General features: G+C 31.6%; 2 protein-coding genes across 5 annotated transcripts in view; both read left to right on the top strand.

Moving 5' to 3' along the window:
• The window catches only part of LOC111684653 (transmembrane protein 164), an 18,459-nt gene extending 5,928 nt beyond the window's left edge, over window positions 1-12,531 (top strand). For 3 of the 4 annotated variants that reach the window (XM_046955549.1, XM_046955547.1, XM_046955548.1), the window contains exons 2-4: window positions 10,187-10,684; window positions 10,760-11,053; window positions 11,139-12,531. In XM_046955549.1, coding sequence (XP_046811505.1) covers window positions 10,355-10,684; window positions 10,760-11,053; window positions 11,139-11,744 — 1,230 coding nt within the window. In that variant the 5' untranslated portion in view covers window positions 10,187-10,354 and the 3' untranslated portion in view covers window positions 11,745-12,531. Of the gene's footprint in view, window positions 1-397; window positions 604-10,186; window positions 10,685-10,759; window positions 11,054-11,138 lie in introns of those variants that run through there. The other variant, XM_046955546.1, reaches the window with a different exon arrangement.
• Window positions 12,532-18,293: 5,762 nt separating this feature from the next.
• LOC111684645 (sterol regulatory element-binding protein cleavage-activating protein) overlaps window positions 18,294-27,075 on the top strand; it is a 29,690-nt gene continuing 20,908 nt past the window's right edge. Inside the window, exon 1 of the mRNA XM_023446860.2 lies at window positions 18,294-19,772. Coding sequence (XP_023302628.2) covers window positions 19,489-19,772 — 284 coding nt within the window. The 5' untranslated portion in view covers window positions 18,294-19,488. The remainder of the gene's footprint in view (window positions 19,773-27,075) is intronic.

The raw sequence follows: 27,075 nt of genomic DNA on the forward strand, positions 1-27,075 counted from the left end.
AATGAACTAGAACTGAAATAGAGCTAGAAATAAAACTAGAACTAGAAAGAGTACTGAACGCCACAGTGTGAACGTGGGGAAAGAGAACAAATGTTTATTTTGATCAAAGGACTAACCTGTTCGAAATACTGAAATATGTTTGTATATGTAGTTGAATAAGTGAAATGCGTTGTAGGGTGTTACCAAGCAATGTTTAGCCAACTATATTTCCATTTTTTTATTATTTATGATTGTAGTTTTGTTGTTTGCGGCTGAATAACAAAAAATTGTGCATGCAAATATAACATTTTTTGTCTTATGTAGTTTCTTTTAAAAAAGTATCAACCAAATTTTAATTAAAAAAGATAAAAATTTAAATTATATAAGCTAAAAAAATAGTTAAATTAATGTAAAAATAAACCAAAAATAATTTATATTAAAGAAAGCGAAAAGAAAAAAATAATAAAAAAACTTAAGTGAATATTAATGTTTAATATAAGAAAACAATATGTGCGTTTTTAAAAAATGGCTACCGTTCCAAAAATATCCTAATTATCGGATTATTTGATTTCGGCTACATACTTTAAGTAGAAATAATAATTTGCTGTAAAAAATTGTTATTAGGTATGTATTTAATAACAATTGTTGTTGCTTAGATGTAACATACATTGTTGTGGTTGAAAATTTAATTATTTTACAGTACTATTGAAAACGCAATTTACATTTTCAAAGCTAATTATATTATTGTTAATTTTAGTTATTAGTTAATAACTAATTTAATTAGTTAGCGAAAACTAAAAAAAAGTTCAACATTGAAATATCTTAAAGGTTTTGTGGTTCAATTAATTGCTCATTAAGACAATAATCCAAACAGTTTAGTATTATATAAAGGGAAGATCAGTGGAAAACGCATTAAAAGAATTTGAATCTTTCGATAGAAAATTGCAAACACACAACAACAAACCTTAGAACAGTTTCAGGTTAACCAGGGCCCTCCGTGACTGTATTAACTACATGCTAAGTAATATATGAATGATGTACGGCACCACTATCAAAAGCGTATTTCACGGTAGATGTGTGACCTCCTTAAAATCCTAGCCGAGAATGGACTGTCTGCTATGCTGATGATGTCGTAATACTTCTAAGCGCAAGTGATCCGAATTATAGCTGTAGAATGGTCAAGGAGAACCAGAAGGAACTGAGAAGTATTCATGAAACTGAAATTTCAGCCGAGCAGCTCTTAACTTTATGCAAGTTGACCAAACGAAACTAGAATATATATTTAATACCCCAGAAACAGAAATATACTAACGTCTTCCTAATCACTACAATAACGGAATGTAAAACCGATCGATGCAAGTAGGGCTGAATAAAAAAACATGGATGGGATAATACATTTTGAGGATTTAGTTGAAGATTTGTATTAGACAGTTGGCATGATCACCATACGGAGTTTGGTATACCAAATGACTGTCTTGCCTTGTCCAGTACGCATTTTATGTCCACGTTAGGTAAGGTTAGGATGATACGAGGAAGTATACTATATACTGTTGTGTGCTCCTCATCGTGAAAAAAGTTCACTAAATGAATTATTTTTTCAGTGTTCAGAAACTCAGTTTTCTGAACGTAATTCCTAAGAATCTTCCAATCAGTGTTAGTCCGAAATAACATCACTTCCAAGATATTTGGATCTAATTTTGACGAATGCATGGCAGTGGCAAAAAAATGCTTTATATTAGTCTAAATCCGCACGACCAATTTCGCATAGATGTGCTCGTAATCCTGTGAGTTCACTCAGAATACGTACCATCATACTAATTTCAGACTTTATATCTTCTATCGGTTAATGGTTGAAAAGAAACATTTATTCAAATTCTTCTAAACGCTCCAGGTTATACCACCTCTTTTTACATTGAACATAATAGAGTCAAGGACAATGTTGTATAGAAGAGGCGATAACATACGTTATTTTCTAATGCCGTTCCCAACGCCAGCGTCGGTATAAAGTTTTCCTTTGCAGCGTAACGATTTATGTAAATGGATCTTCCAGCACGAAATGCTGCTAAATAATACCTACTTTGATGTCAGCGGGCTGGTATTCTAAATTCCATAGTGTCGGTCCATTGAGTATTGAACAAAATGTTGGACCTACTGTTGGCGAGGTTTCTAAGTTCTGAATAAAAGTTTGTTCAAATTTCCAGTTCCAGATTTTCTATCGGATAATATGATTGGTCAGAAACAGTCTGTATTTCATTAGTCCCCCCGGGGGCATGTTACCTTGACGAAGACCTCCGCCTTGGTGTTATTGCAATCCCGGGGTATAAAGAGGGCCCAATACCTCCAATCTGACCGGGATTGAAAAATTTGTGTCTCAGTCTACTGCTTGACTTAGTCCTTGCATAGATTGCCATAGGTCTGACCAGAGCACCGCATAATCTGGTACTACGGGTGGCCAGTTGCCCGCAGGACTATGTCCTGGCTGGTCAGTTGGTTGAGGTTCTTTCGGGATCCACGTAGTGGCTGTTGGTTGAACCCAAATTCGCGGGAAGAGAATAAGTGGCGGTTAAAAGACTGATGCATGATAATAGTCAATATTTCAGGATAAGGTTCGGTGCTGTTGCCGAAAATCAACAGATACCCCACAAAGGAGTGACTGTGGGACTAAGCGTTGGAAATGAGTTGGTGTCAATTGTATATGATAAAGAATGAATGTAGAGGTATGCGGGACTCATCCACCCGTATACCTAAATGAATGTGTCGTATGTTTTTCTCTATGAATGTGTCGAATAAATGAGATGTGTGCTGGGTTGAATGATGATGGATGAAAGATACCGATTAATTTGCCTTCCTTGTCCATTTATGTTCAGAGTATACTATGTTCATATCAGACTTGCCACAGCGTGTCACTGTGAGTAAGAACGATGTCTACGGCTTATTGATAGATCGTGCTTCGGTCCACCGGTTACGTCTCTAGGTGCTGTTGCCGAATCAACAGAGCCATAGTAGTGTGGTTGTCTTACAACGTGACTACTTTGACAAGAGATTAGATAGCTCGAGTACTCCAGCAAAGTACTTGCGCATGGTACCGGTCATAGCCAATGCTAAGCCTGAATAATGCTACCTTGCATCTGCCGGCCCGATCTCATGTTACCAACTCTCTTTAGTTACGCATTTCCATCCATCTTTAACATTCTCAAGTTTAGCTTTAGAACTAGTCCTAAGATCTTTGGTTTAATAATGCTCAGCCTGGATAATGTTGCCCAATTCTCTTTAGTTACGCATTTCCATCCATCTTAAACATTCTCAAGTTTAGCTTTAGAACTGGTCCTAAGATCTTTGGTTTAATAATACTCAGACTGGATAATGCTGCCTTGATTCCGAAGGCTCGAGGTCCATCATAAAGATTTTCATATATTGCTTGTCAAGGAAGAAAGTTACTGTCCAGGAACCTAAGCAGTAAAGTCATATTAATAAATATTCATCATAATAGATACACAGAACACAAGTTCAAGAATCCAGTGCAAAAGTTCGGTATAAGACCCTTTAATGACGAAGAATGCACTGAAATCAACGTTTATCCGTATGATATACATACAAGTGAACTATATACAAATGTATATATGTATATGGTATATTGAGGGATTACTGTATTTTCAAATAGCAATCAACTTTAGTTTATTACTGCAATTGAAACGCCCAATTCTTAACGATTATACAAAGTTTACAAGGCAAACTAAATTAAACATAATATTAAATTTTTTAAATTAAAAACTAAAGTAATAAATCGCTGGGATTATTTAAACAAAAGTACATTAAATATCCAATGTAAATATAAATACTTTATAAAGAACGATTTTTGTTTTAATCTGTTAAAGCATCCCTTATCCTCTAATCATTGTTTAGTGCCAGAGAGTTGCCAACCATTCTCAACCTAATTCTATAAATTCCTTTAAATTTTTAAACAATTAAAAATAAAAATGAGCAAAAATTGTCTACGTATTAAAATGATTAAAATTAAAATAATAGCCGAGAACTTGGTAGGTAATGTCTGCCTAGAACCACATGGTGCCCATGGTGTTTTACTATAGAAAAGCTTTTCTAAATTGTTGGTTTATTTGAGAGTGACATTATTACTCTTTTTCTAGAGAAATTTGTGAGAAAAGAAAGGAAGAGAGAGAGAGAGAATAAAAGATTTTTTATGGGGACTTAAAATGAGAACAAAGTAATTTTAAGGATTGAATGAAAGAACACGTGAGACTATTATATTCTTTAATTTAATTTATTTATTATTTCATTTTGTTGTTTTTTTTCTTTTCTTTTCATTGTGCTGACTGGCCGACATTGTTGGACATACTAATTCTATTTCCGTTATTAAAAAAAAACACAATAAATAAATAAAAACAAATAAAAATCTACATTCGCCTAAAGGCTTTCACTCACTTGTCTGTTGTATTTGGTTTTAACTAACCTGTTTGTGTTTTTATTGTTTTCCCTCCAAAAATAATAAGTTGGCCGATGAAAACAACCATTGTCCGGCCGCCATACATTTGACATAATTGACACATTATTGATTTTCATTTTGATTTTTAAACACTACATTGCGTGACAACTTTAATCGTTTGAATTATTGAAACGTTTAAGGTTTAACTGGAAAATACACACGTAAAAGGTTGTCTCTCCTCTATCCTCTATCGCCTACGGCAAATAGTCTAGTCAAAATTTAATAGGAATAAAAAAACATTAATTTTAATCTGTTTTTTATCCTTTCTTTTCTCAATCAATTATTTCCGTATAATTTTCATTACTTTGGCTTTTTGCCAAAATATTGTTAAATTATTTGTTAATGACATGATTTGGTTTGCTATATTGTTAATTTACTCAAGGTTTAATCAACTAAAAATCTCCTGGCCAAAGTTTATTGATTTAATCTTAAATTAATAATTAAAATGTCTATTGTTACTTAATTTTAAGGCTCAAATAATAACATTCGATTTTATAATAAATAAATAATATTGAATTTTATTAATTATTTACGGCTGGGCTGGGCAAATATTGTTTGGAATTATTAATATTGCATCCATTTTTAGGGGTTATAAAAGTTATGTATGTTTTGAATAATGGAAAAGTTTTAAAAATAACTGGCTGTTATTTATCCAATTGTAAGATAATCGACTGGAGTAGTCGACTGAATAGTCCAACTCATTCGACGCTTAAAGAGATAAGTCCATCGACTAGTGCACAAACTTGCCACTAGTCTGGTCATAGTCTGGTCATAGTCTAGTCATAGTCTAGTCATAGTCTAGTCATAGTCTGGTCATAGTCTGGTCATTGTCTGGTCATAGTCCAGTCATAGTCTAGTCATAGTCTAGTCATAGACTAGTCATAGACTAGTAATAGTCTAGTCATAATCTAGTCATAGTCTAGTCATAGTCTAGTCATAGTCTAGTCATAGTCTAGTCATAGTCTAGTCATAGTCTAGTCATAGTCTAGTCATAGTCTAGTCATAGTCTAGTCATAGTCTAGTCATAGTCTAGTCATAGTCTAGTCATAGTCTAGTCATAGTCTAGTCATAGTCTAGTCATAGTCTAGTCATAGTCTAGTCATAGTCTAGTCATATTCTAGTCATAGTCTAGTCATAGTCTAGTCATAGCCTAGTCATGGTATATTGACTAGTCCATAGATCAGTTAATAGACTAGTCCTTAGAAAGCTAGTTAATAGAATAGTCAATAGACTAGACTATTGGCTGATATATGGACTAATCTATTGACTAGTTCATAGAGTAGTCAATTGGCCCTTCAGCAGACTAATCTTTAGAATAGAAATAAGACTAGTCCGTAAACAACACATAAGTCCAGACTCTTGTTAGAAAACTAATTAATAGAATAGTCTACCTAGTAGTGTATTGACTATAGCCCCATAATAAGACTAGTCTGAATGGCTAATCCGTAGAAAACAAGTAGGAAAGTATAGGCGGGCATGGCCGACCATATAATACCCTACACCATGAGTATATTTTTAAAATTTTTACTTTTTATAAAATTTTTATTTTTTGTAAAGAAACTTTTATGTTGAATATTACCATAATTCCAAAATATTTAAGCCATTTATTGATAAAAAACTAAAATTTCTAAATAACGCTTTATATAGGTCAAATATGGGCCGATCCTCGGTAAATTTGGGAAAAGGATCCATAGATCAGTTAATAGACTAGTCCTTAGAAGGCTAGTTAATAGAATAGTCAATAGACTAGACTATTGGCTGATATATGGACTAATCTATTGACTAGTTCATAGAGTAGTCAATTGGCCCTTCAACAGACTAATCTTTAGAATAGAAATAAGACTAGTCCGTAAACAACACATAAGTCCAGACTCTTGTTAGAAAACTAATTAATAGAATAGTCTACCTAGTAGTGTATTGACTATAGCCTCATAAAAGGACTAGTCTGAATGGCTAATCCGTAGACTAGTCAATATGCTAATCGACAGGTTAGCCAATACATTAGTAAATATACTAGACTAGACTATTCAATAGACTTGTCATTAGAATTATTTATAGATTAGTCAATAAGCTAGTCTATAGTCTAGTTAGCAGACAAGTATGAAGACTGGTTCATAGACTTGTCTTTAGACTGGTCCAAAGACAATACTATGTGTGCGTAAATAGATTATTCCATAGATAAGTTAATAGACAAGTTAGTTAATGGTTTACTAAGGTTGGGTTTCCTACTCCTCAATTAAACTAGGCTTAACTTGCTGTTACATTAAACTCGGAACAAATTTAGGTGGTTTTTAGCCGATGATTGTGTTTTTCAGTTTTATATTTAAGCTCCGTTAACTTTGTTAGTATTGCCAACTTTTCACTGAAAAACATAAACAATGAACAGCTGTTTTTTTTTGCAAACAATACTTTTGTAAAATGGAAAATTTTGGAAAAATGTTAAATAATCATTTAAAACAAAAATAAATAAAACAAATCAGAAAATTGCAATTTACTTAAAATATTAAGTTTTTGTTCTTCCGAAATCATTGTTTTATTGTTTTTGTTAATTGTGTTTTCTCACTTATAACTTGAGTTTAATTGGTCAATTACACTCAGTTAAACTAAGATAATAAGTAACATTACTGTTTACTGAAAAACACAAAATATATTATATTAAACTAGGTTTAAACAAAGAATGTAGATTATCTTTATCTGAAAAACTCGCCCTTAATAGACTAGCCCATAGAACAATGTATAGACTTGTACTTTTAACGCTAAAAATTTTAAAGTTTGTGGTTATAGACTGACTCTACAAGACTAAATAGAAAGTTAAAAACCCTAGGACTAAAGTAAGTTTAGTTTTGCTACTATCGAACCTGTTCTACGCTTCTTTACTTGGAAAATGTATGTACCTATAGCTTTATGCATGGAATGATATTAACTTTTGGTACTTAATTCCTTTATAGATTATAGCTATTAATCTTAAAATCCACCTTAAACTGTCCCATTAAAATTAGGAACTTACTTATCTAAATGGAATATCCTGCGCAAACAAGTTATTGCCTTAAAAAAACAAAAAACAACAAATACTTAGTTACTTATAAAACAATAAACAAACATAACTATATACGTATTTTTAGAAGTTTTATAAAATACTTTTAAACTTAAATTCATCACCACACGCCACAACCACTAAGTCTATCGTAAAGTTAGTTGTTGTATACGAAATGCGCAATGTGTGTCGAAAATTTCCTTTGTAATATTGTTAGCAAAACTAAATTCATTTGATAAAGACTTATAAATTGGAATACATTTTGGTTACCTGTAGATTTAAGGAAATAAAATTGTATTAGGAATGAACAAAATCGATTTACATAGTTATATACATATAAACATTTCATATACAGCTGTGTAAAATTTTTCGCGTTTTATATGTGGTCATTAGAAAATAGACTTTTTCCATCATTTGCGCTTGTTGAACATAAACAAATCAACCATAATGACCCTATATATTGCATTTTACATACATATTTATTTTAAATATTATAAATAAACATGAAAATTCTTAATTTAACTGTTTATTGGCATGGAAAATTTGAAAAGATAATGGCGATAACATCATTTTAATATTTCACTATATAAATTTTTAACTCTTCATAATAATGTTAACAACTATGCAATTCACACTCAAAACACTCAGGGGATGACCCCTACTTATCCGAAGCATTGTGTTGGAACTAGGAAAATAGGTTGTGGGTGTAATGTTTGTGGACATTTAATTTAAATCTTTTATATCGAAAGCGGCAGGGAATACATCTGCAGGAACTTTAACCACATACGAACAGTGCGACTGAACAATGAATTGTCTCTGTAATGTGTTGTGCGGTCCATTGGCCAATCTACCACAAGTGGGTGTGTTCTTGAAGAAAGACGTGTGCTATGCAAGATAATACGGGTATCGGGAACAAGTTCCCTTAATTCAAAGGAACACATTCTACTGTTGTATCGATGGATCATTGAAATGCACCCCACGTTGCGACGGTGGTCCAGAGAATCAATAGAGTTGGATACCCTACTATCACCTTCGCCCTCGACTCTGTTAATACGACCCCATTCCGGTATTTTAATCAAGTCGTGATTAAGCGATTCATTCTAGAGGGCTTAGCCTATAATTGAATGAATAAGAATGGCAGATACTGATGTTATCCGCAAAAGAGTAGATAGAATTGGAAGTTTGACATAGAAGGTCATTTATAAAGATAACAAATAGGGTAGGGGAAAGAACGGAGCCTTGCGATACCCCTGAATTAATCTTGAACTCCTTTGATAAGATTCCATCTATAACAACTCGTATTGTGCGATCTCTAAGAAAGCTCGCAATAAATCGAGAGAAGTTATTACCAACACCAATAAACTAAATACTCTCCCAGAGATAAGGTTTACATTATATGGGTAGTGGTCCGCTCGGGACTAGCCGAAAGGGCGAATGTAATAGCTTTAAAGGGAGGGAGCTCGAGTCAGTTAATCTGATAAACGCAAAACCATTTGATGCAACAAAAGCTGAATATGGGTGAGAGAATTTCATAAGACCTCTGGAATAATAAAACTGCGGGTAGAACCACGAAGATCCTATGGGGTGACCCAATAAACTATAGACTAGAAAATAGTCCGAACTATGAATTTAACTATAGTCTAAACTATAGACTAGACTAAAGTCAAAACAATGGTCTATACTCTAGACTATAGTCTAAAAACTATAGACAAGACTATAGTCTATGTAGACTACAGTCTAAACTATAGTTTAGACTATAAACTATCATCTGAACTACACTATACACTAGCCCATAATCTAAACTAAAGACAAATCTATAGATTTAACTCTAGTCTTAACTATAAACTGGACTATAGTCCGAACTATAGAGTAGATTATTGAAACTATACACTGGCTAATAGTCTATAGTCTAAACTATAGACTAGACTATAGATTATACTATAGACTAGACTATAATCTAAATTAAAGTGTAGACTATAGTCTAAGCTAGAGTGTAGACTTTAGTCTGAACTATAGTACAGACTATAGTCCAAACTATAGATAAGATAGATTTAACTATAATCCAATTTAACTATAGTCCAAACAATAGCTTAAACTATAGTCTAAACTACTATAGATTAGAATATAGTCTAAACTGTGCCTAGAATATAGACTAGTCTATAGAATAGACTATAGTCTAAACTATAGCATAGACTTTAGTCTAAACATTTGCCTAAACTGTAATCTCAACAACAGACTACAAAATTGTCTAAATTTTAGATTAGAATAACTAAAGACTAGGTTATATTCTAGATTATAAACTATAGAATACTCTTAGGGCTAATCTTTAGGTGAGGAATTAGGGATTAAATTAAAAATTAAATTATCGATTAGTATAAATTATGAATATAGTTTTTTGTTTTATATTAATGTTTTCATAATTGTCTTCTTCTTTTTTGTAAAACATTCATTGTTTTGATAACAAACATTGACGTTTTCTCTTGCTTTGTATGGCAACATTGAAATGTTTAATCTTGCACTCAAAAACATCAAAGAGGATTAACATCATAGTCAACTATAGGTCATAGAATAGACGTTTTATTAGAACTAACATTTGACTTTTTATGTATGGAATATACCTTTTGGACCTTATACATTATATTATAATACATATATCTTCCTTCTTTTTCCAGGTCATATTAAGAAACATGTTTTTATGCTGAAATTTAAGAAATAAAACAAAAAACTGGAGGCCTTTTTAGTGATAAAACTATAGCAGACTTATAAACGAAATCCTTGGGAGCTTAAAATTAAATAAATTTTGTAATTAAAAGCTTGTCAAGGATCAGTGACACAACACAATGGATTGGAGTTGGGCTGTTGGTGGTGTAACAAATGAAACACCACGTACAATGGGACCGGAATGTGAAAATTACATGACCGATCGTAGACGTTGGATAGAAGCGGTTTTATTTTGTATTCTCTTCACATGCATTATCAAATGGGCTACGAAACGTATGGAACCCATACAAATACCAGATGCCAAAGAGCTCGAGAAACCACACTCAACGACACGTCTAATGCTTTTGATATTTATGACGTTTATATTTGGCATAGAAATGGGTTTTAAATTGGCAAATAGATCTGTGATATTCGTTTTAAATCCTTGTCATATCCAAACATTAGTGCAAGTATGTTAAGTGTTTGAAAAGTAAAAAAATACCTATAAACCTTTTAAATTTTAATAATTTTTGTAATTTTTACAGATATATCTTTTAGCCGCAAAGCCTAATAAATTGACGATAACATTATTTAGAATACAAATGAACAATTTAAATGGACCAGTTTTGGCTTTTGTATTCCCCGAAGTCGATTGCAGAACATTGCCCTTCGAACAGGCAACATATTGGATACAACATGCCATGCTATATATAATACCGGTCTACATTATAAGAACGGGAGCTTATCAAGTGGAAGATATAAAAGACTTTAATTGGGCAATAATAGGTGTAGAGACACAATTAATATATCATTTTGGAGTTTTAAATTTTTTTTCAATAGTAAGTTATAAAACTACATAACAAACATATTTACAAGATAAACATTTGTAATAATTTTATGAATTTGAAAATTTTTCTATTTTAGCGGACTGGCATCAATTTAAATCATATGTTATGTGCCGCTGAATCGGATCCTTTTCAAGGCGATAACTATCGTATAGCCGCTGTGATACATGAGTCAATTCTTTGTCCCATTTTAAATAAACTGACTGTACTAATTTTTAGTACACCAAAAAGTATACAATATAGTACGGCAACAGTGCGTAACCATATGCAACAAATTAAAAAACATGAACAACAGCAACAACAACAGTATACAAAGTTAACAGCAAATACAACAACTACAACCACATTACATCAAAATCAACCGGCCATTAGTGAAACAAAATATTTTGCAGATGAAAGATCGAGATTAGCAACAACAACAGCAACAACAAATCTAATACATCGTAAAACAGCAAATGCAACAGATTATCAACAACATCATCATCATCATCACCATTCACCACAACATCAATTACAACAACACTTATCCGAACACGAAGCCAAGGTAGAGACTGTATTTAAAGGTGATTATATACTAGAACCAGACGACATGGACATGGAAGTCATAGATGCCTCATCAACGTCTACTACTACTAATGCTAACATAACGGCTGAATATACAATGCCCACGACTAAAATTGATTAGTATTTATAGCAATTTCAAAGAGTATTTATGGTCCGACCGATCTAAACATTAGTCAATATTCGAAAAAAGGAGTTATTCTTAAAGAATAAGAAGTTTTATTGGAGTTTTAAAGTAATTTTTTTTTTTTAATATTTTCGAATTTTTCTAAATGTTCACAAAACTTTCGATTCAGAACTATAAAGCATTAGATTTTCCGATTTTTCATTAAATTTTAATGAAATATTTTAAAAAACTTTCGATTTTTAAACAAAATTTTGAAATTGTCAAAAAAAGGAGTTATTCATAAAGAATAAGAAGTTTTTTCTTGGAGTTTTAAAAAATTTTTTTCAAATATTTTCGAATTTTTCAAAACTTTCACAAAACTATCGATTAAGAACTATAAAGCATTAGCTTTTAATTTTTTTTTTTTTTGAAATCGAATCGCCAAAAGTGTTTCCTTTGAGAGTGCAGGCTAACGAAATTTGATAATTTCTTCATATCATCAAGTATGAAAACGCCCCCATTCCGAGTGCAGGCCAACAAAATTTCATAAAAGTGGGAAACTAAAGATACATTTCTGAAGCATCGAGCTCCCCTAAAAATCTAAAAGTGCAATATACAAATAACCTTCCATAGTCCATAGATTCTGCTTTCTGAAATGTATTTTCGATACGAAAACTTATCGATCAAGTATTCTTAGGGCGAGTTTTTCTGATAAAGATAATCTTCATTCTTTGGTTAAACCTGGTTTAATATATGTTTCGTGTTTTTCAGTTATCAGTAAAGTTACTTATTATCTTAGTTTAAGGGCGAGTTTTTCTGATAAAGATAATCTTCATTCTTTGGTTAAACCTGGTTTAATATATGTTTCGTGTTTTTCAGTTATCAGTAAAGTTACTTATTATCTTAGTTTAAATGAGTGTAATTGACCAATTAAACTCAAGTTATAAGTGAGAAAACACAATTAACAAAAACAATAATAAAATGATTTCGGAAGAAAAAAAACTTGCTATTTAAAGTAAATTGCAATTTTCTGATTTGTTTTTTTTTATTTATTTTTGTTTTAAATGTTGATTTAACATTTTTCCAAAATTTTTCATTTTACAAAAGTATTGTTTGCAAAAAACAGCTGTTCATTGTTTATGTTTTTGAGTGAAAAGTTGGCAATACTAATAAATTTAACTGAGCTTAAATCTAAAACTGAAAAACACAATCATCGATTAAAGTCCGCCTAAATTTGTTCCGAGTTTAATCTAACAGCAAGTTAAGCCTAGTTTAACTGAGGAACAAGAAACCCGCCCTTAATCATATAACAATTCCCTTAGAAACTCTTTAAATTGGCTTAAGATCCAAGTATATGAAACTTGTTAAGCGGAAGGTCGCGATTAGACAATCTTAAGTGAATTTATTGGAATTCGTTTTTGAATTAGGGTTTTTTTAATAACTTCTTAAATTGTTTCTCGGATATATCCTTTTATAAATTGTATTTCTTCGTATTGTCATAACTAATTGAAAACTCTTTAGAAGAAGTTAAGAACCACAATAATGTTCTTCAGAACAAGTTCTATATATAATGGTGATAACTCTTATTCATTATATAGTCTATATTCGTTCTACAAAACGGGTCTCAAATCAATATTTTCAATAATATTTTCAGAACATCGTCAAAGAATTGATTTCTTTAAAACTCTTTAGAAGAACTTTAGAAATAACAACAATGTTCCGCAGAACAAGTTTCACATTAATATTTTTGCGATATTTCTTTTTTAAAGATTTATATTCAAGAATCTGGAACTAGAGTTTATAGAACAAATTCTAAATCTGTTATAGATAAAACATAAGTTTTACAAAACGGATCTGAAGCCAGTTTTTAATTTTATAATTTTAGTTCGAAATTATCAGCGTTTGTGATAAATAGTTTAGAGACATTTCTTATATAAAGTTTGTTATTTAAGAATCTCAAGTGCTTGAGTTTTTTACTCGTTCTGGAATTTTATTTTATGACATGCAACGATACGACATCAATTGTGTGTTCCTTCGTATATGGTTTTGCAGAAGCTCTGTAGATAAGACATTTGTCCAAAAACAGTTCTAGCTTTGGGATGTATGTCCGAAGTAAGCGACGTCTTTTAGAACTAAAACAAACGACATCTTGTTTTGTAAGGTTAGATCTTAGAGACACTTAGCATGAAGTGATCAAGTCCAGACAGATCCGCCAAGTCGTGCAAATAACTGCGGCCTAGGACAGATGATAGCCTTTTTAAAGTCAGAAGTCATTATACGGAAGATTTAAGCACTTCTACAAACCAATAATCTGTCATCACGGCTGTTATTAGCTTAACCGCACGCGTGAAAGTCCAAGGGTCGTGACAATGACCTAGGGTTGATTATAGAGTGGCCAACACAACCTGTTTATTGTAAAGTCGATAAGTAGGCCAGGGTCTTGTTAACCGTTAGATCTAGACAGAATTGTATATTCTAAAGTTGCTTTTTAGGATCTGTCAAGTGTTTTAGTTCCTTAAAAGAGCGGGTTTTTGAGTTGGCAATCAAATGCTTAATTAATTACCAAATTAGTTAACCTGAAAATAAATTTATTCTGATGTTAATTCCCTTTGATATTTTTGAATGCTAGATTAAACATCGCAGTGTTCCATACAAAATAACAGAAAACCTCACTGTTTGTTATCAAAACAATGGGCGGATTTCTTACTCCTCAGTTAAATTAGGCTTAACTTGCTGTTAGATTAAACTCGGAACAAATTTAGGCGGACTTTAACCGATGATTGTGTTTTTCAGTTTTAGATTTAAGCTCAGTTAACTTTCTTAGTATTGCCAAGTTTTTACTCAAAAACATAAACAACGAACAGCTGTTTTTTGCAAACAATACTTTTGTAAAATGAAGAATTTTGGAAAAATATTAAATAAACATTTAAAACAATAATAAATAAAACAAAACAATACAGTACAATACAATTTACTTAAAATATAAAGTTTTTGTTCTTCCGATATCATTGTTTTATTGCTTTTGTTAATTGTGTTTTCTCACTTATAACTTGAGTTTAATTGGCCAATTACACTCAGTTAAACTATGATAATAAGTAACTTTATTGATAACTGAAAAACACGAAACCTTTATTAAGCCCGGTTTAACCAAAGAATGAAGATTATCTCTATTAGTAAAATTTCATTTATTCAAAAACAACTTTTGAAGATTAATTTTAATATAATCCCTAAACCGTCACCTTAAGATTGGCCCTAATAGATTAATCTTAACTCTTTGGAATTGCAATAGGATTACGGCAATGAAACGTTATAACTAATTTTTAGGTTTTTTTAAATATAGAAAATTTAATAAATATTTGCTCAATTTAAAATTATTCCGTTTTCCTTAGGTAGGCAAGGACATTCAATACAATTTTAAATTGTTGACACTGTTTCTAGTTAAATCTATATAAATCGGTCGGTCATTATACTGTTATAATGTAAGATAACAAAAACATTAATAACAACAATTTTAATAATTTATTTATTTCCTTCTTTTTGTGTTAATTTTTTCTTTGGTTGGTAATAGTTTTTTATATACAACTATTGTAAAATTGTTAAAAGAAAAATTATAAAAAAATAATTATAAAATTTATTAAAAAACGCTGTTAAAAACTCATGGCTTAAAAATTCTCCTTTTTTATATATAAATTAAAAAAACCCTTAATAAATAATATAATAAAAGAATAAAAAAACATTAATTAAAATTATAAAACATGTGATTACAATAAAATATACAAATTACAATAAACACGTATTTTAACCAAAAAAAATAATAAAGAAAATAATATAAATACTAATAAATCTTAAAAGAAAAATATAAATAAAACTCAAGTATATTCTAAAGTTTTAATAACTTTTATTTTGATTTTTGTTAAAAGCAAAATAAGAAAGAGAAAAATTAAATTATTAATAAACAAAAATATAAATATAAACATATTTGTAGTGTATTTAGTTTAAAACAATTGTTATTTAGGTATATATAACGAGTATATAGTTTTATATATAAATAATTAAATAAAAATCAGAAAAATTATAAGAATATATATTATTGATTCCTCTAAGATCTTTAATATTTTAAAATAGGACTTATGATTCTTTCGGAATTTACAAAAAGTTTCGTTTTTAAAAAATGTCTGAAAATTTGCAGAATTAATCGCAAAATATAACAGCACTTTCTCAGTTGATAAGGGCCATCATACATAGAGCTTTCTGATTAGTTATCTATAAAATAAATTGATTCTGATGTTAATCCCCTTTAATGTTTTTGAGTACAAGATTAAACTTCACAGTGTTGCCATACAAAACAACAGAAAACGTCACTGTTTGTTATCAAAACAATGAATGTTTTTTTTTTAACAAGAAGAAGACAATTGCAAATGTAATATGAAAATTAATGAAAACTTAAATTTAAAACAATAAAAAATTTTGTCCCTATAATTATTGCTAATCGATAAAACAAACATTTTAATGTTTGTTTTAATAAAAAATTGTATTCATTTTTTTTGCATCAGCTGTATACGCTTTTGCATTTCTTGCTCAAGTTTAAACCACCTCCATAGGGCGCTTAAACTAGCAAACAAAATAATTGAGTATTTAAAAACAACTTTCGAAGATTACTTTTAATTTAAACCCTAATCCTTCACCTAAAGATTGGCCCTTTGAAAACTAAAGGAAATCTAAGCTGGAAGTTTTAACCAAGCCGATTCCCTAAGAAGGAATTATGAGAGGATCTGAATTTCCCTATTAAACCCTGTCGATGAAATTACTAATTCCCTGATAAAACCAAGCTAGGGCTGACTCGTATAGTTTCCTGACGTTATGATCTCTGTCAGAATCTTTAGACTGCGTCTATACAGTCCTATATGTATGTTGGTATTTCTCACATCAAGTGTTGACTATACCTGTACTGGTTGATGATGTCACGGATTCCCTCGAAAGTCAACCTATACGAGTGACAGGTGAACGGTGTCGCTATTATATCGCCGTCAAGTCAAGATTTAGATTCAAAAGATATCTGATAACTTCAGAAAACTGATTTCAACAGACAGGCGATAGACAAATAGCGTTTAGGATTCAAAATTTTATTATAGAAATTACAAACGGTATGATAAACCTTAATTTTCACTTTCAAAAAGGTAAAGGGTATAAATCCCATGGAAAGAAATTGTAAATAAAAGAAGTATTCACGAAATCCTACTCATAAAGACAATTCCGATTTATTAAACATTTGCTTTCAAAATCCCACCATTTAATTTATCCGATTCCGTTTTTATTTACAATCATTGAAAGTTTGAAAAGTTAACTTCGACCCACTCAGTGTACACTTAATAAGGTAGCCTCATCGCTACAACAAATACAACAATACAAAAACAACAGGCGATTTGTTATTGTAGAATAATCCCATCTGTCAAAAAAAGCTGTGTGTGTAGAATGAAAAAGCAACAAATAAACACAATAAAAATATGAGTTTTTAGCAATTATTTAAATTTTTAACTATTAATATTAATATATTATATTAATTAAACGTGGAATGTCTGAAAATCATAACTATATCTATTGGGAAGACCAATTTTCCGAATTAAACGTGTTTTTTGTGAAAAGTGATTGGTCGTGTTAAAAATAGTTGAAACTGATTTGGAACGTATGCCGGAGCTAAAGATTTTCTTTTTTTTATCAAGAGAGAAGGATAACAAAGACATTTAATCACGATTGACCTAGAAAACTCCTTTAAAACCATAATTTTCTTCACTTTTTAAAATTTTTACACCTTTTGCGATTTTTTTTCTATGTAAACAAACAGGAATTTTGACAGATAAGATTGTAAAAGCTGATGATCAGCTGTGCGGACGAGGCTACCTTATTAAGTGTACACTGGACCCACTGTTCGTGTTTATATGAGAGCAATCCCATTCAATACGTCAAAGTTATGCAAAAAGTACAATGACTGCAAAATATTAAACATTGTAGAGGAAAAAAAAACATATTCGTCTTTTTTTTGTTTAATTTGGTTGGGAAAAAGTCATATTTAAATTGTTGTATTTTTATATTTTTAAATCGCATTTAATTATTTTTTATATTACGGCAACGCAACGATTGGGTATCACGTTTTTCGCGTTGTATTGCTGCTGCCAGTGACAATTGGACGCAATGGAAAGTATGTGATTCGGCTTACATTAAATTTTAAGCTGCCGCCGATATTTATAATGTCAATCGTCGGCGTTATTAATATTTGTCTGCGCAGGGCTCTGGAAGCTTGTCATTTCTTTAACAAATTTATACGCAAAAACACGCAGTAATAAGAATAAAATAAAAGAATTTTTAACGTAACAACAAAAACATTTTAATTAAAAGAAAAATACTTTTTTTAAAGAAGTATAAAAATATTAATAAAGAAAATATAAAACAATTATAGATGTTAGTTAATTATAAGAAAAAAAACTATAGAAATAATACAACAAATGCAAATAAATGAATAGAAAAAAATGACGTAAAAAACGTGCAAAATTTTTTAATGAAAAATTTCAACAGTGAAAAAATTAATAATTATAAGCTGGTATAGTTTCCAAAAATAAATTATTAAAAATTCAACATAAAAGTTTTTAATTTATTAGAAAGTGAAAAACAAGAAATATATTATGTTTTTGTAAGCGTGGCAGCAAGTTAGAAAATTCTTTTGCCGTTTATGGCTTAAAAAAAAACTATATTTTTATTATAGTGTCTGTGCTTTTTATACCTAAACAATTATTGCAGAAAAAATAATGAAATTAAAGAGCAAAAGCCAAAAAAGAAAAAATAAATAACAAAAAAAAAAAAAAACAACAACCAAAAACAACAACAAACGTCATTCAAAATAAAAAAATATTGTATATAATAAAAAATTGATAAATGCAAGCAATTATCGCTTATTGTACGCGCCTTTAGAACATTTTAATAACGTGTATAAAAAAACGCATCTAATTATCATTAATAATTGTGGTTGAAAAAAAAATATGGAGGAAATGTATAGATTCTAAATAGGAATCGTTTTAAAATTCATAAAGAATAATAAAAAAATAATAACAATAGTGACAAGTGTCAAAATTGTTTTCGTTTTTTTTGTTTCTAAACACCTACGAAGGTGTATTACAAACACACTAACAACACCTACCAATGCAAAAACAAAGTACCGCAAACAACACCAAAAGCAAAACAAAAATCAAAACAATAACAAATAATAATAATTACCACCCTCTTTATTAACCCTTAAACAGGGTGTTACAAATAAAACAAAAAAGTGTAATGATTTTATATAAAATCCAATTGGAAATAAACAAATTTAAAGAATTTTATATATAAAAAATATATACATACAATGTTTAAAAATAAAATTAACAGCTAAATAACGTCATGATTTCCTATAACAACATCAAAATTTGAGAACAAAATAAATTCAACAAACAAAATTGCATTTGGTTTTTTATAGCTAAAATTGTTTTGGGTTTTTTTAAGAGCGAAAAAAAATCATTAAAAGAATTTTCTTTTATATACGTGGGACATACATAACGCAATTTTTGTTTTAGCACTTTTCGTCGCAATCGTTTTGTTCATTTATTGTTGCTATTTATACTTTATATTTGCTGTTCTTTTTTTACGGCTCAGTATTTACGAGTGTTTGCCTGCCTGCTGCCTTCTTATTTTTAAACAAAACAAAAACAAGAACCCATCACAGGAAAGTAACGTCATGTCTATTTCGGAACATGCTACCGGAAATTCCCCCATTAAAGGTGCAGTTCCACACTCCACCTCTAACACTTACTCCTCTTCAGTTTCTTCGTCATCATCGTCGTCAAGTTCCTCAACACCGGCTGTAAATTCTACTCATAAATCGAAAACATCATCGTCATCATCATCTGCCTCTGGTTTACCGGCAGCCGTCTCACATATTTACTATAAACATGGTCTCTTTCTATCAAGTTATCCAACCTGTGCCACCAGCATAGCTATAGTAGCTATTTTATTTTCATGGTAAGTTTCTTTCATTTTATCAAATTTATAATAAAAATTTTGTTTGTTTGTGTGTGGCAATAAAGAAGTTAGGCTGACAATAGATTTGTTAATAGATTAGTCTATAGATTGGCTAATATACTGTTACATAAACTTGAGGACTAGTTAAGAAACTATTTAATAGATTAGTCAAAAGAAATATACATCGACAAGTCAATGGACTTGTTACTTTACTATTAAATAGACGGATTAATCCATAAACTGGACTGTACACAAGTTAGTGGACTGAGTGACCGTCAGTCGTTCGTTGAGTTTAAAGACAAATGTTCCAAAACCCATAGAGTTAAACCGAGTGCACCACAGGGCGGCTCCAGTGTGGTCTCCTTCGCTGAGTGATATCCAGTGGAGAAATATACAAAAGCTGCCAAAATGCTGCCCTACGGACTGTAACGGACTGCCTGCAAATAGTCCCCCGGGGGCATGTTACCTTGGCGAGACCTCCGCCTTGGTGTTATTGCAATCCCGGGGTATAAAGAGGTGGCCAATACCTCCGGTCTGACCGGGACTGAAAAATTGGTTACAGTCTACTGTTTGGCTTAGTCCTTGCATATTTTGCCAGAGGTCAGACCAGAGCACCGCATAATCTGGTACTACGGGTGGCCAGTTGCCCGCAGGACTATGTCCTGGCTGGTCAGTTGGTTGAGGTTCCTTCGGGATCCACGTAGTGGCTGTGGTTTAAACCCAAATTCGCGGGAAGAGTAAGTGGCGGTTAAAAGACTGATGCATGATAATAGTCAATATTTCGGGATAAGTTCGGTGCTGTTGCCGAAAACAACAGATACCCCACAGAGGAGTGACTGTGGGACTAAGCGTTGGAAATGGGTTGGAGTCAATTGTATATGATACGGAGTGAATGTAGAGGTATGCGCGTCTCACCCACCCGTATATCTAAATGAGTGTGTTGTATGTTTTTCTCTATGAATGTGTCGAATAAATGAGATGTGTGCTGGGTTGAATGATGATGGATGAAAGGTATCATATACAAGTGATACCGATTAGTTTTCCTTCCTTGTGCAGATATGTTCAGAGTATACTCTGTTCATATCAGACTTACAACAGCGTGTCACTGTGAGTAAGAACGATGTCTACGGCTTATTGATGGATCGTGCTTCGGTCCACCGGTTACGTCTCTAGGTGCTGTTGCCGAATCAACAGAGCCATAGTAGTGTGGTTGTCTTTCAACGTGACTACTTTGGCAAGAGATTAGATAGCTCGAGCACTCCAGCAAAGTTCTTGCGCATGGACCGGTCATAGTCAATGTGCAAAAATTGCCACCTGAGTCTTCATTGAAGACAAAGGGGCGATGGTAGACCGTTCTCAAGTCTACTCTGTGGATGAAAAAGACCACTGTGGGATAAGGCCGATACGGCAGGTGCTCACGTTAAAACTCTCGACAGTCTGCCTGCAAATAGTCCCAGAGCAACACCTACAAGAGAAAACGAAGGTCCTCCCAGTCAAGGAACATAATGTCATGATGACTAAACAGTTCCTCCTGGGATGTCATCCCAACTTTAACATCACACAGTTTGATGCTCCCTCGAGGCATGTCAGAAGGACCTTCGAGTATACGAAGAGAGCATACGAATTTATGTTCAAGATCCCATAGATCTCAACTCCTATAAAGTAGCTTTGAACTACATTCATAGAGACGCGATCAATACCTCGGTTTCCGGTTACCGCATGAATATCGTTCTTGGAGATCGCCCACCGCCCATAGCAGAAATAGATAAGAACTTGCCGCAAAAAACAAGAGTTGCTTTGGCACAACTGCGATCGGAATGGAGCAACAGGCTCAACGATTACTGGTCCCGCATAGACTATGCCGTTCCCAATATATACCCAGCCTGTAGACAGGGTCCCCATGATACCCTCCACATATTCAACTGTCCACCCCACCCTACTTCACTTAGCCCATTGGATTTATGGACTAACCCTATTAAGTAGCCCGATTTTTTGATTTGGACCTAAATATAGAACCCCTGGATTAAAAATTGTGTAGTTTAAGCTGCAAAAACAACACCAACAACATAGACAAGTCAGAAAACACTATTGACTAATTAATAATCTAGTCTATGAACTAATGCATAGACAAGTCTGCAGACATATCAATAGAAAAGTCAGAACAATTGTCGATATAAAAGTCAATATTTAGTCAATAAATTTAACAATAGACTAGACCTCTCGATTTACTTGTATTTAGTCTATTTCAATGACTATTCATCAGATTAGTTTAATGACTAAGTTATAAGGTTGTAACGTAATCAATGGACTAGTAACTATACGATTTAATAGCCAACTTTCTAGACCAGCCCATAGACTAATAAAAGGACCATTAATTAGATTATCAAATAGAGAAATCTGTTATCAATAGACTAGTTAATAGATTAGTACACATAGACTATGATTTGTCAATAGATATGTCAATAGAATAGTCGGCAAACTAGTCCATAATAGATTAGTTAATAGATTTGTGAATAGTCTAATGCATAGATTAGTAAATACACTTGTCTATAGACTAGTCCATATATTTTTGAATGAATTTATTTTCTATTATCAATATTGTTACAAAATCTCTAAAACACAGCTCTTGCTAATGTGCCCGTTAATTATACCCTTCAGTTTTATGAGAAGGGTATATATAAGTTTGTCATTTCGTTTATAATTTCTATAATATTATTTTCCGACCCTATGAACTATATTCATTCTGGATTTCTATAAAAAGCGGAGTCGATTAAGTCATGTTCGTGTGTCTGTCTGTATGTTTGTTGAAATAAGTTTTTAGAGGATCCCAGATTTCGGCGAGATCCGAATCTTCAATAATTCTGCTCGACATGCTTTCGGGAAGAACGCTGTTTAAAATCAGCAAAATCGGTCCATAATTAACTGAGATATGACCGAAAATCCGAGACAACCTCTGTTATTATTGACTAGAAAAATGAAATTAAGTATGTGGAGCCTGGCTTAAGTTAGAAACCATAAAATGGAACTTTTTGGTACTTTTTTTTTTGTTTTTCAAAAGGTACTTATTGAACCTAGAACTATGAAATTAAGAATGTAGAGTCTGAATTAGATGAGAACCCATAAAAGGGAACTTTGTGGTACTTTTTCGTTTTTCAAAAGTTACTTTTTGAGTTTTCTATAATAATGAACTTAGAAACATGAAATTAAGTATGTAGATTCCGGATTAGACGAGAACTCATCAAAGGGGATTTTTTGGTACTTTTTCGTTCTACAAAAGGTACTTTTTAGATTCTCTATAATATTAAAGCTAGAAACATGAAATTAAGTATGTTGAGTCGTAATTAGGTGAGAACCGGAAAAAGTGAACTTTTTTGTACTTTTTTTGTTTTTTAAAAGGTACTTTTTGAATTTTTTTTATAATATTGAAGGTAGAAACATAAAATTAAGTATGTAGATTCGAAATTAGGTGAGAACACTTAAAAGGGAACTTTTTCGTCTTTTAAAGAGTACTTTTTGAACTCGGATTAGACGAGAACAAATCAATGGAGATTTTTTGGTACTGCAAAAGGTACTTTTTGAATATTCTATAATATTGAACCTAGAAACATAAAACTGTGTACATATGTGGAATCGGAATTTCGTAAAAACTTTTTGGTACTTTTTTGTTTTTGAATTGAGTACGTAGAGTCCGAATTGGGTGAGAACCCTTAAAAAGGAACTTTTGGGTACTCTTTTAAATCTAGAAACCTAAAATTAAGCATGTTGAGCTCAAAGTCATGTAAAAAAAAAGTAATTTGCAAGAAGCAGCCCGTTACAGTCCTTAGGGCGGCATTTTGGCAGTTTTTGATGTTTCTCCACTGGGTATCACTTAGTGAAGGTGACCACACTGCATAGTTAACCACTGACCGACCAATCGCATAGTTAACCACTGACCGACCAATCGTTTTATATGTAGCCAACAAGGTTCTTTATCCATACCCCAAATGCTGTCGGCTAGCGCTTTGAGGACCTTGTTTTTACTTCGCAATTTGTGCGTGATTGCAGTGGCGTGAGCTGAGGAAGTAAAGAGCCTATCAAATGTGGACTCCATCGACCACGATGCCAAGGTTTAGGTTTACTTCCTTCGTCCAGGTGGTAAAAAGTGTTCTTGACGACTTTGCGTCTTCGAAGAACTGATGTATTTCGTGGAGATAACCTTTCACCAGAACTCAGATAGAACTCTTGCTTATTTTTTATTAAAATTCTCTTTAATATATTTATTATTTGATTATGTATTTATTTTCTTTAGTTTATTCATTCATTCATTCATTTATTTCTATTTATTAAGTTGCATTCACGTTTTTTTCTTCTTCTTCTCCTGCTGCTGATGATCTTCTTCACATTCAGGCAGGGTCATTGTTGTTATTCAAGAAATTCAATTAATTTATGTCAATTAAGTAAAAAAAAAAGCAACAACTATACTAAAGCATTATATTTAATGTCAAAAAATTTATACATTTGTAGAAGAAAATCACATATGTATTTAAGTATTTATACCCTACACCATTTTAGTGGGGAGGGTATATTGGGTTTGTGCTGATGTTTGTAACATAGAAAAATATTCGTCCAATACCCACCTTAAAGTATACCAAACGGCTTAGATTCATTTTCTGAGTCGATTAAGCTATGTCCGTCCGTCCGTCCGTCTGGCTGGCTGTCCATGTGAACCTTGTGCGCAATTTTAAAGATAATTAGATGAAATTTGGCACACACGCTTCTTTTGGCCCAAGGACGAAGTCTATTGAAAATGGTTAAAATCGGTCCATTATTTCGACTAGCCCCCATACAACCGTACCCCCCAAATAGGGCCTTTTGGCTTATAATGAATTTAAATGATCTATTTTTTTAACAAAAGTCGACAAAACTTAGTTTTATAGAACTTTAAATGACACTACCGTTTTTAGTAATGATCGGGCCTCATTTGAAACTATCCCCCATACAAGCTCCCCTTCAGCAAATGACTTAAAGATCAAAATTCACTTACAAACACTAATAACACTTTTAAATTCTACATAAATATTATTGAAGAAGACTTAACTCCCCCTACCAACATTTTTAAGGATAGGGCCATGTTTTGCCCTACTCCCCTTTGAGTCCTCTTGTAAAAAAATTATTTTTTTTTGCCAAAATAAAAGTAAAATATTCCGAAATAAAGTTAAAAAAAAAACAAACCAAATGCTTTATTTTTTTAAATAATCCCCATTTTTGACATATATACTGACAGGTGTAGGATATCATATGGTCGGCTACGCCCGACTATACATTCATACTTGTTTTCTACTTATTATTAGGTTTATAATTAAAATCTAAAATTGACTTGATAAGTATTAGCAAAATTTATAATATTTAATTTTTTTTTTTAATTTTTTCAATTTTCCTAATCATAAAACTGATCTAAAACTGCACGCGTTGAAAGCATTTTTGTTATTATATATAAATCTTTTTAAAATGTTTAAATTTAAACACACTTATCAGTCAAAATTATAACTTAAAAAAAGGCGAATAAACAAATTTATGAAAAAAAAAATAATTTGTGAATTTTTAGAATTAGCACTTAGAAAATAAGGAGTGAGATCGAAAAATTCTTAACACACGTTTTTTATTACATTTTTCAACCAAAGTATTATTTGATTTTTTTTTTTTTTTTTTTTTTTGATCAAGTTATCTTTGAAAAACATCTCAGTTATTATGTGTAATGTCAATTATATTAATTTTTTTGTTAATCTGATTAAAATGAGTGACCAGAAAAAAGTGCGTACTGAAATTATTAAATATTTTCAACTAAACCCAACTTGGTCTTACAAAAAGTTGGCCAAGCATACAAAGGTCTGCCGTCAAACTGTTTCCAATGTTATTAAACAGGACCGGGAGAACTTGTCAGTTGATAGAAAACCTGTCCACATGATGTTTCTAAAGCCAAAAAATAGAACGCATTTTCAAAAGAGCTCCCAACACATCCGGTAGGAAAGCAGCTCGGTTAGCTCAGTGCTCGGACTATTTGGTACGAAAAGTTAAAGCTAATGCATGTTTAAAAACATACAAGGCTCAAAAAGTTCCTGTCAGGAACGCTGCTAAAAATTTAGAGGCCAAAAACAGAGCACGGAAATTGAAGTCAAGTTTTATAAAAAAAATATTCTTGCTGCATAATGGATGACGAAACGTATGTTCTGGCAGATTTTTCGCAACTTCCATTTCAAAAGTTTTATGTTGCTGATGCTCGAGGGAATGTTGGAGAAAAGTTTAGGACCCAAAAGCAGACAAAATTTCCCAGAAAGTTCTTGGTATGTTACAACGGGCTCTATAAATACCGAAATTTACATCAAGGAATGTTTACAAAAAAGGCTGCTTCCATTCATAAGACTTCATAATGTGTCCACTTATTTTTGGCCTGACTTGGCATCCTGTCACTATGGTAAACAAGCCCTTGAGTGGTACAAGAACAATAATGTGGTATTTGTACCAAGAGAGGCAAATCCTCCAAACTGCCCGGAGCTAAGGCCAGTGGAGAGATATTGGGCTCTTGTTAAAAGAGAATTGAAGAGTACAAAAAAAGGTGTCCAAAAGTGTGGTAGATTTTAAACGGAGATGGACTACATGTTCGAGCAAAGTGACAGAAAGGACTATAAAAACGTTAATGGAAGGTTTTCCGAAAAGGGTTCAAAATTTCATCACTAGTGATTAAAACTATAAAAATATTTTTTTTTTTTTTGTAAATTGTAATAATAATTTGAATCAAATAAAAAAAAATAAAGCTGTAAGTTTAGTGGTTTCTTTTTTATAAACATATATGTATGTTAAGAATTTTTCGATCTCACTCCTTATATATAAAACAATCGATCGTACTTATATACAAACACACACAAACACACACAAACATTTCATTAATATTACATTTATACATACAAAACAATTGTGGTCGTTAAACTATTAAATATTTACTTTTCTATAAAACTAAACAATTACAAATCTAGTTCTAGAATATAAATGTCTGTCTACCTTTTGCTGGAAAATAAATAAATAAATCATTGTATAATAATATTGATTTTTGTAAAATTCTATACGTCATTGAAATTTAATCTTTAAAACAATTGATAAGACATGGTAATTTAAAAAAAACAAAACAAAAATTTTAATACAATTTTAAATTATCTCTTAGTATTAAAAGTTTTTAAATAAAAAACTTTAAATAAAATTTCTATAATCTTCATTTAAGTTAAACGAAATAGCATATTAACTTTATCAATTTCATTGCTAACCTATCAAT

This window comes from Lucilia cuprina, chromosome 6 (genome assembly GCF_022045245.1).
Source record: "Lucilia cuprina isolate Lc7/37 chromosome 6, ASM2204524v1, whole genome shotgun sequence".
NCBI lineage: Eukaryota > Metazoa > Arthropoda > Insecta > Diptera > Calliphoridae > Lucilia > Lucilia cuprina.